The sequence below is a fragment of the Mixophyes fleayi genome, chromosome 5 (assembly GCF_038048845.1).
Source record: "Mixophyes fleayi isolate aMixFle1 chromosome 5, aMixFle1.hap1, whole genome shotgun sequence".
Taxonomy (NCBI): Eukaryota; Metazoa; Chordata; class Amphibia; order Anura; family Limnodynastidae; genus Mixophyes; species Mixophyes fleayi.
In genome coordinates, this window is record NC_134406.1 from 205,340,094 (window position 1) to 205,356,150 (window position 16,057).

The following is a 16,057-nucleotide window of genomic DNA, read 5'->3' on the forward strand; positions in this document are numbered from 1 at the left end:
CACATCTGCACCACCACCACAGACACCTCTGCACATCTACACCACCACCACAAAGACACCTTCGCACATCTACACCACCACCACCACACAGACACCTCCGCACATCTGCACCACCACCACACAGACACCTCCGCACATCTCCCCTATACCTCCACACATCACCCCCATGCACACCTCCGCACATTTACACCACACAGACACCTCCGCACATCTACACCACAGACACCTCCGCACATCTACACCACAGACACCTCCGCACATCTCCCCTATACCTCCACACATCACCCCCATGCACACCTCCGCACATCTACACCACACAGACACCTCCGCACATCTACACCACACAGACACCTCCGCACATCTACACCACAGACACCTCCGCACATCTACACCACAGACACCTCCGCACATCTACACCACACAGACACCTCCGCACATCTACACCACACAGACACCTCCGCACATCTACACCACACAGACACCTCCGCACATCTACACCACACAGACACCTCCGCACATCTACACCACAGACACCTCCGCACATCTACACCACACAGACACCTCCGCACATCTACACCACACAGACACCTCCGCACATCTACACCACACAGACACCTCCGCACATCTACACCACACAGACACCTCCGCACATCTACACCACACAGACACCTCCGCACATCTACACCACACAGACACCTCCGCACATCTACACCACACAGACACCTCCGCACATCTACACCACACAGACACCTCCGCACATCTACACCACACAGACACCTCCGCACATCTACACCACCACCACACAGACATCTCCACACATCTACACCACCACCACCACCACATAGACACCTCGGCACATCTGCACCACCACCACAGACACCTCTGCACATCTACACCACCACCACAAAGACAACTTCGCACATCTACACCACCACCACACAGACACCTCCGCACATCTGCACCACCACCACACAGACACCTCCGCACATCTCCCCTATACCTCCACACATCACCCCCATGCACACCTCCGCACATTTACACCACACAGAAACCTCTGCACATCTAGGTAACACAGACACCTCCGCACATCTCCCCTATACCTCTACATATCACCCCCATGCACACCTCTGCACATCTCAAACACACACACCTCCGCACATCTACACCACCACCACCACACATTTTCCCTATACCTTCACACATCACCCCCATGCTTTTGTCTCTCTGTTACATAAAAATGCAAAAAATATATTTTTTTAATAATTTCACTGCTTAGTGGGTTCTACTTTAAATGAATGAGTTAAACATTTGCCTCAGATATCTCCCAACCATCAAATTGTATTTGGTTTGAATACAAAGTTTTGGCGTTTTACTATTCCCCATAGTTTCAGAATTGTAGCTTACAGTTATAGCTGCCATTAAACAGATGCATCGACTCTCCCTTTAAATCAACTCCAGTTGTTAATTGAAAGGAGCACATTTGAGAATGGCAGTGTTTTACATATACCTTTCTTAATTTGTTTGTCATTAGTTTATCAACATCTACTAGCCCCATTAACTAGTGATTAGTATGTGGTTGAAGTCTGCAAACCACCAATTAAAAATGTCAGACAACAATTACACTGAAAGCTTAAGTGACACTTTCCTGTCACATCAGTTCTACAGTCGCTCAATACTTCATATGTGGTATAAATAATAAATTGAGAAAGAGACCTAGTCAAGGTAAATAATAAATAACTAATGTGGATAATCTGAAAGTGAAAAATAATGCAACAATCTTTTTCTGACAGCCAACTGGTAACCGGTCTCTCCAAACATGAAATTAAGTTTTATTTGCCAGTGTGATAAATTAACAACAAAGTTCCTTATTCATTGGATACCTAAAGCTATGGGTCCTGACATTAGCAATCATTGGAAACACCCAGGCTGAATGGAGAGAAGCATTGGTATTCTATAAACTATCCAAGCATAAAATCTCATAGAGCAAGCTGACAATTCATTTCTTTTATTTGTACACCACAATGAGGCATAATTACAGAGGAAATTATTATGAAAAGGAAAAATTGTTAAATTAGGTAGACAATCACAGGGTACATCTGAAAAGCTTTTATAGGCATCCTTTTTTATCGCATCATCACAAATTTCATTTATCTTAAATAATTTCAGTTGATAAGACAGCTAAATTAATTTGTAATAGTATAAAATTAAATTAGCTCATGGTCAAACAAAAGATTAAAAATAAGCTACAAAGATGAGACAAACACTGACATATCCCACTTTCTCCAGACTCAACAAATATTTTCGAAACTTAAAACAGATCATACACATAGCCCTCACTATCTTTACTCACCACTCATCCCTTAGAGACACCTCACACGTCTTCTGTGTTCCCCTCTATCTCCACCTCTTCTCCATTTCACTTCTCTATCCCTTCCTCAAGTCTATACTCAGTGATCCCTCTCACTACTAAACCCCATCTACCCCTCTCTTTGGCAAAATTGCTGCCCAGTTAATCCCATTATGCATCCTACTGCCTCCCTCATCATACCCCTCTCCACATTACTCCCCATTATCCCCATCAACATCAACTCTACATCCCTATCACCATGCAGTCCCCTCATCATATATTAACCCCCCCATTCACATTATTCCCCATTATCCCCATCAACATCACCTCTACATCCCTATCACCATGCAGTCCCCCATATCATATATTAACTCACCATCCTCATTATTCCCCATTATCCCCTTCAACATCACCTCTACATCCCTATCGCCATGCAGTCCCCTCATTATATATTAACCCCCCATCCACATTGTCCACATTAATCACATTAATCCACTCATCCTAATTAAACCCCACCATCGTCAATCATTAACCCTTCCTTCCTGCATCATAAACTCCACTCTGTCATGAACCCCTGTATCACCAAAAGCCCCTCCATTCTGCATACTTCTTAACCCCCTTCATTAACCCCTTCATTCCCCCTTTATTCATCATTAACCTTCCTCATTAACCTTCCTTTCTATCAATAACTTCCTCTAACATTAACCTCATCCGCTATCATTATCCCTTCCAGCTCACTTACTGCCATGCTGCTCCTCTGTATTTGCATCAGATCCTTTCTGAATACTAACATGCTACCTATGAGATAACACCTGATAAGGGAAGTGAGTCTGAACTAGGTGATCTTGAATGACAAACCCTGTGTATGGTTTTCTGGCGGGTGAATGAGATGCCAGTGTCAACAGTCAGAACAGAGAGCTAATTGTATAGTTCTCTGCTGCAATGTACACAGAACTTTTCCTCCGAGTGAAGGTGTGACACAGCAGTGCGGCGAAAAGAGTCCTGAGCCACACAGGACTCTGTGCCAGGAGTTGGGCAACATGGCCCATTTTTGGGTACTTGAGGATTGGTGAGCCCGGTGTTTGTACCTCAAAGTTGTAGCAAAGAAGACTTCGAATTAAACCATGAAGACAACTTATACCATTTAAAATAATAAAAATAAAAATATATAACACAAGACCCGCAGTTATCATTAAAGCATCCTAGGTAACAAAAATTGGGAATGGAAAATAAAGATCGATATTGGTGACTAACGCAGGGAAATCAATAAATGGAGTAAAATAAATTATATCTGTGTTACAATACTTACCTTCCACGCTCCCCCGCCGCTCCGTCGGACCCGGAAGCCGCACTTCCGGGTTCAGCAGTCACGTGACCGCTACCTAGGGTGGTCACGTGATCGCTACCAGGGCGGGGAATTCAAATGGGACACTGTATAAAAACCTAGCTCTGACACTTGGAGAGTGTCAGAGCATCTTACCAGTTCCTGGCTCCTGATTCCTGGCTCCTGATTCCTGTGTCCTTCCTTGTTCCTGCTTCCTGTGTGTTGTCTCCCAGTGTACCGTCCCGGCTTGTTCACGCTTCTGGATTCTGTTGCCCTCCGTGTACCGACCTGGCTTGTTGACCTTCCTTATTGCCTGTGCTCCTGACCCGGATTGCCTCACGCCCCTTCCTCTATACGTTATCTGCCTTCCTGTGTACCGACCCGGCTAGCTGTCTACGCTTCTGTTCTGGTGTCCCGTGTACCGACCCAGTTTGATTGACTCCGAGACCGCTTCCTGATTCTGTCTACATTGCCTACCTGTGTACCGACACGGCCTGTCCGAATACTCTCAGCTTGCTCCTACTCCGATGTACTACATCTTGGGGCAAACCTGAGGACCGCGACCTGCGACTCCCGGCAGCAAAGCCCATCCCGCCTTGTGGCGGTTCTTGGTGAATACCGAGGAGATCGTTAGACTCCGCACCTCAGGTAAGCCAGCGTTAATCAAGATTAGTAGTGAATCCAGTAAATCCGTTACAATCTGTAGGTGTTAATAAAAATAATTCCACAAATTAATGAAACCTTTCAGTGTGGTCTGTAGGACATCACTGAGGATTATGAAGTCTCAGTTCCCTTCTACATCTCTATACATAGGTTTGCATGTTGCTGTGCATAAGAGGGTTTTCTTTATAGCAATTGTGGATTTTGAGATTTGTTCTGGAGGTAATTAGAATCTGGACTGCATAGGACAGGTGCTTACTTGATATATATCTTATAACTTTCAATTATTACATTATATTACATTACATTATATTACAATTATTAAATGCACAATTATTGTGGGATCGTAACAGGACTGTATGGTTATAGCTGCACAGCCTAATCTTGATTTGCTCAACTAGCGTTCTGTGTTCACTGATCATACCATGTTGTGTAATTGCACCAAATGTATTATATGCACATTATAAATATCCTTTGAAAGAAATGGTTTCAACACATCTTGTTTTCTATCCGCAACACTAATAATCTCACAGACAGTGGTTGAAACCAAAGCTCTTCCCAAATGCCAGAAAATTGAGCAGGCATTCAGAAAGGAAATTATCATTTACTCAAAGGTTACAGGTGTAAACTCCCAAATGAAGCCATTCATCAGCTGATCTGTAGAGTATACTCTTTGTTTAACTCAGTGCAGGTTCAGGCTGCAACATTTACGCCATTTGGATTGCAAATTCAGATTTCGGGGAAAAATGTAACATTTGGTCATAGAGTTCTGTGGGGCATTACAAAGCTTCAAAACTCTATGTTGATTTAATAGAATTTGCTGCCTTGCCGGATCTGTGTGTTACAGGCAGTGACTGTGAGGGGTCAGGAGTTTAAGTTGAGGTTTTAGCGGTTGGCAGTGGATGTTCAGGTACCTTGAGAGATAACCACATTGCTGGAGTACAGCTCCAGGGCTACAGTCCTTAGCACAGGATGACACCGTAGATCAGAACGAGTATGTACTGATACATTGGCTTGTAGTATGTCACCTACTTTACATTCACTAGAAGCCTGCTGTATTTGACCAGCTGTTTAGACACATCTTTGAGCCATATTCTTTCCTTTTGTCCCAATGCTGCCTTTTTCCCAATAGATTACAAGCTTTCTCAATGCCCCCCTTACCATTAGTTTTCACGTCTGCCTTGTATGTCCCTGTTTTATGGATGGCACTGTCTGGAGCTGCAGAATACTGTGGCACCTCACAAATCAACAACAGCAATAATAATAAAAATCACAGATATATAGAAACATAAAATATATATATATATATATATATATATATATATATATATATGTACATAAAATATAATATTCCATTCTACCTAACGTACAAGAAGGCGCTATAACAAATAGCACTGGTCATGTAAATAGAGCGAAGCGGTTATTAACCACAACATAGCTTTTAATCTATCTTATTTTGAGTACAACACCCAAAGATTAAGTCATCTTTGCGTCTCTGGAATTGTTTTGATTGCCTCCCTGTGCTCCTTGCATTGAAAACTTCATGACTGTGGTGAAACACTTTGTTAAGTCCATTAAGTTGTGAAGTGACAGTTCAATGATTGTACGTTGACCTTGTGGTGAATAATACGTGCTGGTCTAAGAGATTAATATACTGGTAGTGCAGCTTGGCTAGGACATATTATGTAGTTGCAAAATACACAGGTATAAAATGAAATCAGTGTGAAAACTTTTTATTTCATTCAGCAAAGCATACAACTTTTATTGGCGCTAATGTATAGTTTTAGAATGCTATCTTTATTGTCAAAGTCAGCTAATTGGATAAAGTAATTTCAATTAATATCTAACAACTTGATTGTCTTCTGAAAATTATGCGTATAGCACACTTCGCCGTGGAGAAGCGTATACAGCTGCAACACGTGGCAATAACAGATTTTACATATTTACACGCATTCACACGAACATACACATTTGAAATTAGCACACACTAATTGTAGTTGCAACACATAGTTATTTATGTCGAGATATAGCAGTATTTATCTTTAATATTATAAGTTATATACATGTTAGTGAAATCAAAGATTCAGGTTACAGGAAACATATCATGTTTAGTATCATTTTAATCCCCTATTTATCCGCAGTTGTCCAGTTCATTCGCCAAAGGGATCACACATTGCATACTTTAGTTATCGATGATAGGGAATAAATGTTTAAAATGATATTTTCTGTGTAATGTAAATAGACTAGTTTAAACTGGATTCTTGGCGGGAAAATCGGAGTGCATCCCCTGGAGAACTGACCCCCACCTTTGGATATTTTCGTATGAACTGGCCTATGACCTGCATTACACTGGAACCTCCTGAAGCCTGGACCTATAGAAGCAAGCCACATCATCTGCAGTGTTTTACTGTATTCACTGACTGTATATAAGCAGGGGCTCTGGACCTAGTGGACAGTCTACTTGACCACAGCCTTCAGACCTGAATGACTGTACACTGGATCCAGGGCGCCTGCGATAAGTAACGGCTGTACTTATTTTATTCTGATTGTTATTCTGCAACTTTTGGCTATTAAATCACATTGTGATTTGGAAACACATTTCGGCAATCGACAATCGTTATTGGATAGCAACTAGACGTGCATAACACTATGTACATAAACATGTAAACTTACATGCACGTGTCACTGCCTACAGTGTTTTTGCAGGAATGATTTTTGAGCATGCCATGGCCTCACATGTGTAGGTAAAGTACATGTAACACAGAATGAATTATTATTTGTTATCTACATTCTTGGTTATGTGGATTCCATTTCTAAATAAAATGTATACAAACTAAGGAAGTATTCCGCTAACTATAGAAACAAGTGGGATTCAGTTCCATGTAAGAGATATTTTCAGGCCATTAAGTACAATCTCTGAATGCTGGTCCAATTCTTGTGCTTGTTTCATGTACAAGTGCCCTATAATCTGTCATCTGTCACTGTTTAAGAAGCAACTGTTTATAGCATTCATAACACTGTGTATGTAAAATGTTCTACTCTTTGATAGAATATTGGTGCATTGTTAGTGTCAGGAAGCAGCAATGGATCCAGTATCTGGAGGCAGAAGCATAAACAGATACAAAGCCAATAAACCAGAATCAGGTCGGGTGGTCATACATGCCAGGAAGTTAGAGCCAGGAGGAGTTTCATACAAAGCGAACCTATATGAAAGGAACATAATCAGGCCACCCAGCTTTGTGTACGTAGTCACCAGCCTAAATTCAGAGACACCACCTAGTCTGGGTACGAACAGATCCTCACTCGTGACACACAGATCTGAAGGTAAACTGTGTAGATGTGTACACTTACATCTGCAAGATCATCGGGACTTTCATTTGTTGGTACAATCGTTACCGAAATCTTCTGTTGTGTGTACCCAGCTTTACATAGCCCCAGAATGCAGGGGATTGGCTATAGATAGGAAGTGAGCCGCAGGCTGTACTGAGCATGCTCTAGGCATATTCATAAGGTACAAGTTCTTCTGAGTAAGAGTGAGATAAACCAGTGCCGTAATGAGGGTGGTGCGGGCGGTGCCGTTGCCCAGGGCGCAAAGCCAAGGGGGCGCAGCAGCCGCCCGCTACCTGCCTTCAGCCCTTAAGTTCCGCTTAAGGGCTGAAGAGAGAGAGAGATTTTAACTTACCAGAGTTTGATGCTTCAGTTGTTAAGATCCGCCGTGGAACGCATGTGCGTTCCACTGACAGGAAGTTCGGCATTTGCGTTCCTGTTAGTGGAACGCACATGCGTTCCACGGCGATCTTAACGGCTGAAGCATCAACCTCTGGTAAGTTAAAATCTCTCTCTCTCTCTTTCTGTCCTCCTACCGACGAACACCCACCCCCACCCCACCCTCCTTAGATGGGGGGCGCCGGTGCCCTGTCTCACCCAGGGCACCAAAATGTATAGTTACAGCACTGAGATAAACAGCTGCTGCTGTGGCTCCCCAGAAAGCCATTCACTCCACAAACCCTCAGGACCTGCGATCAAGTCCAACAGAGTCTGTCTGCAGTTTTCATTTACACATGCACAATTCTTTCTCTGTGTATCCCATATTCTACATAATAGTGTTATCTTCCCCACTACAAGCTAATTTACTCTGTTATCAGCCATTTTAGGCTCAGAATGGCACCTACATAATTGTTAAGAATTCTATGCACAGAAAAAAATCCTTACCCAAAGCTAACAAACATCTCAACTATTTCTAAATCCAGAAGTTATAAATAGTTCACAACTTTTAGGTTTACTGAGAATGTACTTGTTTACTGCAGTATGTAATATTGGTCACGGGATTGCAATTACAAGTTTCTAAACATAGCGATGACATGGTTTGGAAAATGTTTCCCGACAGATTTACGGGACCATTTATTATCATCATTATAATAATAATAATAAAGAATATTGTGAAATATCAATCTCCTATATAACTAGAGATTATATTTATTTGTTTAGATAATGATATCATAAACTATTATTTATATTATATTTCAGTACAGCAAGGTATATTGGGAAACTGCTGATAACGTATTATTTAAGGGTTAAGTAATATACTGGACAGATCACAAAATGAATAGCTGGGAAGCTCTATGCCAGCTTCACCTTTGTTTCTGCTTACAGCATATACAAGGAGACTGGAACACAGTGTGTGAGTCATATAATTTAAGATTTCCTTATTTCAGCTAGGAAGACATTCTTCCTGTAAACCAAATCAGCATTTCTATATGTGCCCCCCACTTGCTCCTTCCCGTAAAAATAGACTTAAAACAATTGGAAGATTTTAGATTATACAGCAAAATACGCATAATGCACCATTTAGCACTCTGATTCTTAGCATATATTCTTAAGATATGAATGATTCCACATAGCTAGGAAACTGCAGGGTTTCAAGGTTAAAATGTACAAACATTAAAGACATTGAGTAGTAGTTAAGTGAAAGCTGCCTTTCTACAAATACATTTTTGGGTACTCACCAGCACATTTTGTCCTTGTCCTTAGTGCAGGTCCAGGGGATCCAGTACCACCTTCTCCTGGTCTAGATAACAGAACACTTATTTCATATTCCGTATCAGGGTCAAGATGTCCAATCTTATAAACTGGAGAGTCCACGGGCTGGATGTCATACCAGCTTCCACTTGTAGTGCGATACTCTACTTCTCTCTGCAAGATGGGGCCATCTCCATTTATTGAGTTCGCATTGAGCTGTATCCACAAATACGTAGCTCCAACAGAAGTAAGTTGGGGAGGTGCAATGGGTACAGGTGGTTCTGAAAAATACCCAGAAAGCATTAGTACATACTCTTGCTGTGGGGTGTGCTGAGAGTACAGAGTATTTAAGGTATACTACCACATACACATTACATTCTACATATCTACCCCATCCCTTAGCCAGAGTCCTGAGGGCTGCTCCAGTCAGCCACTTTTCCCAGAACTAGTCCAGTTCTATAATACACACAATTAATTTCCTTACTTTAAAATGGCTGCAGTTGGGGATATTTGTTGGAGAGCAAATCTTGACAGTGGCTCCTAATTGGTCTTTTTGCTCCTGGATTTCAACCATTGCTGTGAGAGGAGCAAAAGAGCCCAAGGAAAAATGGCTGCACAGATCAGCTCTTGGATAAGGGAGTGGGCAGATCAACACAATGTTGTGTGTAACTTTAAGGGTTCTTAGATCTAGAATAATGAGTTTACTATTATGTCTGATAAATAATGTGCTTATTGTTGTGTACGGAATTATGTACAGATTCATAATTTCTATATGATATGATTTTTTTTTTATAACTTTCCTTTTAGATTGTAAGCTCTAGCAAGCAGGCCCTCATACCTCGTCTCTCAAGTAATGTCCCTGTACTTTTATCCATGTCTGTTTACTATGTTGGCCTATTCTACAACACATTACAAAATAGAATGGCAATAATAATAATAATAATAATAATAATAATAATAATAATAATAATGTTTACACTGTGGCTACTTTCCCCTGAGTGCACACCTACTTCACCTACAACATGCATAAAACTGCTGGATAATTGTCGGAGGTCTGGGGTTATAATGAATGTCCTTTTTGAAGCTTTATATGTACAGCTCCCAAGTCTAAACACTACCTACTATTACTTGCCATCATTAAATCGCCATCAATGCTACCCCTAAACTGAGCAATCTGGTGCAAATAAAGTTAAAAGATCAATTTAATAAGGAGTCTACCTTAAAGGTTTCCATTCACAATCTGCAGGGGTTTTCCTAGTAACACTATCATTTTCAGATTGCTCAGCACAAAAGTAACAGTGACTCTCATTACCTTAGTATGAAAGTTACACTGCTCATTTTACATGGATTGAGATATTTTGTAACTTTGGGGATTATGCCAGAAAAGTGTTATGTCTCATATTTTGTATATTTTGGCAATGCAAATGGAATAGACCAAAAACAGCTTGACTACTTTCAAGTGGGCAAATCTGCCATTTACGTTTGTGAGTTTGTGCAGCCTTTGGTACTACTGACTACCACAAACAATGCAATGTACAGCCTATTTCTGTGCTCTTGCACATATACCTTCATTCATATTACAGGTCATACACACAAATGTAGGAGCTATGCTGATGATTCTTGGCCTCTGTGCAGCAATGCATTCAGAAATTATGACTATGGTTCACTCTAAAATAATTAATAATAAATAACCGTTGTAGTTTTTATTTTTTTAAACCACACTGAAACTGAAAAACAATGATCAAATCTGCCATAGAAAATCACTCAATGTGAACTCTTGTTAGCCACTGGCTCTTGTGTTAGTAATGATTGAGTGACTGCAAGATCCACGTGCTGTAAACATTTCCGAACCAACTCAAAATCATTTAACATCAATTTAAGTGATTAAGCTATTTCTTGAACCAGGACGTGATACAATGCCTTCCTGGAGAATCCTAAGGCAAATGTGTAACCATCCTTAAACAACAGTTAATTACTTTCATGTTCCTCCTATATGTTAAGCACTGTTGAACTGAAATTCAAAGGCAAGGTCGAAAGGGTTACAATATATACCAATTAGGTAACAGAGTTTAAAGTATTTGAAATCCACATCATTTTATCACATTGTGGAAACCCCAAAGGTATTTGCAGCAACTTGTGCATAGTGGGTAAAACAGAATCAATGAGGCAGTACTATCCTGAAGGCTAAACAAAGCACAGGGACAGATGATTCTTAAATAAAATGTATTGCACTAGACTAGCGTCATATGCACCTCTCTCTCAAGTTATTGTTTTAAAAGGCACAGAATCTAGGATTTGTATTTACTTCTGACATCATATGCAAAATACGCACCAGTAAAACTGTAATATACAGTACTGTTTATGCAGCAAAAAATTCAAGTAGGTAAGATTCAATGTATAGTGAAAGAAATATTAAATTGATCAGAGAACTGTTAGGAGCCGCGGCGGCCACGAGCCCCGCCGCGCCTCAGCTCTGGCCCCGCCTAGCATCTTGGCCATCTGCTTGACGACCGAAACGTCACTTCCTGCAGCTGGTCCGACCATTGCCAAGGCAACGGCCGGACACCGTGTATCTTTAACAGCGCGCCCCGGCAAACAGTACAGCCGGGCGCATGCGCTGATCTTTCCCCAGCCTATGGGCAGATTAATGTGCAATTTGTTTTATTTAAAACTGGCCTGTGTGTAATTTCAGGGATGAGCCCTGATTGGGTGGTCTAAGTATTTAAGGCAGGGAGTGCTTAGCCTCCCTGCCGGTTATAGCGCTTCTGACCCAGTTTGCTGACCTGCTGTTTGTTGTTGGATCCTGTCCTGTGGATACTCTGTCTGTCGGATTTTCTGTTGTGACCTTCTGCCTGGACTTTGGACTCTGCCTGTTTGCCCGTGATCTTGACCCTTTGGCCTGTACTTTGGACTCTGCTACTTTGCCTGTGACCCTGACCCTTGGCGTGTTTACTGACTACCCTGCTTGCCTGTGTCCCTTGCCATCGGCTTCTGTCTGACTATCCGCTGCCTTCTATTCAGCCTCCTGACCTGCCGCTACGGGCCTGTATTACCAACTCACACTACACCTGGAGTTAAGTCCTGGGGCATCTGAGTACAGGTGAGCATATAAAGCTCTAAGGGAAAGGCGGTTGCTATAGGTGAAGACCTACGCCATCTTGTTCTGTGAGTTAGTGATCTGACCGTCAGCCTAACAAGAACTAGCCAGACCACAGCATGTGGGACATAGATAATCACAGGATTTCCGAGAGGGGGGTGGGAGAATTGTAATGTTAAAAGTATAGAATACTACATAGATAAAATGAGAACTATCACAGAGTAAAACTTACTTTATATCAAATGCACATAACGTGTGAATACTTACAATATACAAACAAGTACATAAATGACAATACAACTTATAATTGTAGGCTTGGACTTAAATGGGATGGCTCTGCTGATCTTCAGGTATACTATAGTATGGTCGTTATTTCCTGGCATACTAGAAATCCCTGGCACCTGTAACCTCCTCCACGCTTTTTGCAGAAGATTATTGTTCAAAGGAGAGTTATTTACTGTACATTAAATTCTATTCTAATTATCAATTCTGCAACTGCAAAACTGACAGTTTACAGTGGAAAAACATTAATTGTATGGACCTTGCCAAAGTCTACAAGCCCTGGAGTGGAATAAGAGCAAGAGCTAGCGTAGCATTACAATGTTAATCTAGTACACCAATTAGTTTGGTTTCTGTGATTTTATAGTAACATAAAAGTCCACAGCGATCACTGACAACGAAGGCAGAGTGGTCCTTCCATCCACCCCACTAGGGTCTCTGAAAAGCATATCTGAAGGATTGAAGGGGGGTTACAATCAAAGAATCTGCCTGAGAACAAGTGCAAGCTTAATAGAACCTTCATACCAGATGGGTGAGAATATGTCGCAAGATAAAAAGTTAGGGGGTGATAAAATTAGCAGCGAGAGGCTCCGTAGTATTATCAAGTGTAATGTTTCTGGGCAAATTACGGAAATTATGATAAAATAAAATTGGTAATTTTTGCTCACACCTCAATGATGGGAAAGCAAAAAGAGTGGAGATCACTATCTACACATCACCTTGAAACATAATGCATGGGGCTAATACAGAACCTTTAGGCTAATTGAATCGTCCCCTTAGAGACCAAGTAATTGTATAGAAATACATGTTAACACAGAAAAAATGCAAGGTATAGCAGTATGTAAATTTGCCTTGCTTATCTAATAATAATAATAATAAAAAAATAAAAAAAATCAGGAAACTAATATTGTAGCATTTTCTAATAATAGTTTTGCTATTTTTTGTTTTGCTATGGTATAATATAAAGACTTTAATAGAAAGAGGCCAAACAGTGGACAAACTCTAATGAAACCCTGTAAAACACTGATACAGCATTACTGATACAAATGTGTCGATCCAATCACATTAACGAGAATTATATTCCCACTGTCCTTCACTACTTGTTCAAACAAGAAGAAACTAAACTGCTAATTTAGAAGGCAGATTTACTAAAAAAAAAAAAAAAAAAAAAAAGTGAGGGAATGACATCATTTTGTTAATTATCATCATATCTAAAAGTAATACAAATGAATGTCTGAGTAAATACTGCATGCACATTAAAGTGCAAATTAAGAAACACATCCGTCAGAGTCACTATCCACAGCAATGGTTTATTAAACCGTTATCATATAGAACATAAATGGAAACATTAACTTCAGCATACTAGACTGCGCTATTGGTTAATACATTATTTCTGCATAGAGCAAAGTACCATTCTCCCACCATTTCTTTAGATGGCTGTCTTTTAATGTTTTTAGAGGACAAATTAACTGACATTTCGCTAATACTTCTGGAGAACTGTAGTTATAATACCGAAGCACAGTCCCAGTGAAAGCTTTATCTTTTAATGTCATAATATTTTTCCTGTTTGTGATAAGTAAATCATTTTATCTCTAAATAGAGCTTACTCCGTTCTTTACCAAATACAAAGAATACATTTAGTCGCTTCCTTTCATAAATACAAAGAATACTGCAGATCTTACTATTTCAAAGAACATGCGAGAAGCCAATGTTTCAATAAATGCCTCAATTGCTTTTTAAAAAAAAAAAAAAAGCGTTGCGATATAATCTCGAATCCTACTGGAAGCTTAAAATGAAAATTACTAAGCTGCAGAATGAATGTGGGTATTTTCTCCTTAGAAGAAACAAAGTTAAGTTCTTGCAGAAGGAGCTAAGCTTTGAATAGAAGTGGGTCAACGGTACTACAGATGGCTTCCCCTACATGCACTCTGCTAAACGCTGCAAGCCAACCTCTAAAAGCCGAGAGACACCTAGCTTTCCCTTGCCTGAACTCAATAAGTAGGTTGAACCCTGCAATAATCGGATGTGTTTTCAGACAAAGCCATCAGAATGTTCTTTGTCTGGATAATAATGCACCTGTGGCCAGGCCAATATTGGAAAAGTTTAGCCAGTGAACCATATGCAGAAGACTAATATGCTTTTCCAAACACATTAAATCAATACTGCCCTGCTGGATACCTTTTGAATTTTAATAACAGCCACAACAAATAATAAATCTCCTGTAGTCTAAGAACAATCTTGTGTATCATCTAGGATTCATATCTATAGAAGGATACAATAACATAATATATTTAGCTCATAACCAGAAAGAATTGTTGAATTCATGTGAAGGACCAAAGCTGATCGTTATTGTTCCACAACTAATTGAAAACTGAACCAATTATTCTTTTTTTTTTTTTTTATGGGATATGAACAAATCTGTTTCACGCAGTTGTCCTCCTACACTTATAAAGCCTAAATATCATGTGTACATCAGACCTCATATATAACTCAACAGAAGCATTGTTTGTGTCAACCCACTTTATAAATTTAACCATTTGGTATGTACAGTACTGTTTTCTAATTTTATAAAATGACATATATAAATAAATATATGTTGAGCAAAAAAACTGGATGTATCTTTATAGAAATAGGGAGTTTTAAGCAAAAAGTCAGAGGGGTTATTTGCGCTTAGAACTCAAAAGTTAAATAAACTTTTGACCTCACTGTGGTGAGCAAAACGTATCTACCACATGGGGAGAGATTTCTGAAGTGTCTATCATTTGCCTTGTTATAGTATGCCTGATCTTCTTGGAATGATGAAGCAACTGTTGCTCCTCTTGTAAGGCTGTTGGTTTGTCAACTTCAAACAGTGGAAATTCTGGCTTAGAAAGGATGAGAATAGGAACAGATGTAAAGAACTGAAGTAAAGAGATAAATGTAGCTTCCACATCAGGGGGTAAATGTTCTGGATTTAAAATTTAAAGCGGCGATGGCTTGTAAAGGCAAGTTTGCCTTTACAAGCCATTACCGCTTAAAATTTTTCCGGCAAAGTCGCCGTTCCGGCGACTTGCAGAAATCAGAGGCTCATACATTTACCGACCTGCACTCCACTTAAACAGAACATCCATCTGAGTAAATTGGGTGGTAGAAGCAATCAACAGAAAATAACTGATTCATTACTGGACTTGAAAAATGGAACCTAGGCCCTCTGGATAACATCCTAAGGGTATATGTACAATCAAAATAATGCCTCTAAAGATCCCTGCAATTCCCTAACGCTTCCTCACACAGCTGTCTCTGAAACTCTGTTAAAATACCAAAGTATGAACAAGTAAATGGGACTAGGGTC

At 40.3% G+C, this 16,057-nt stretch overlaps 1 protein-coding gene across 13 annotated transcripts in view; it reads right to left on the minus strand.

Annotated features, from left to right (window-relative positions):
* Window positions 1-16,057, minus strand: part of PTPRM (protein tyrosine phosphatase receptor type M) — a 609,439-nt gene that overhangs the window by 359,727 nt on the left and 233,655 nt on the right. For all 13 annotated transcript variants that reach the window (XM_075213321.1, XM_075213318.1, XM_075213315.1 and 10 more), the window contains exon 7: window positions 9,338-9,631. In XM_075213321.1, the coding sequence (XP_075069422.1) occupies window positions 9,338-9,631 (294 nt within the window). The remainder of the gene's footprint in view (window positions 1-9,337; window positions 9,632-16,057) is intronic.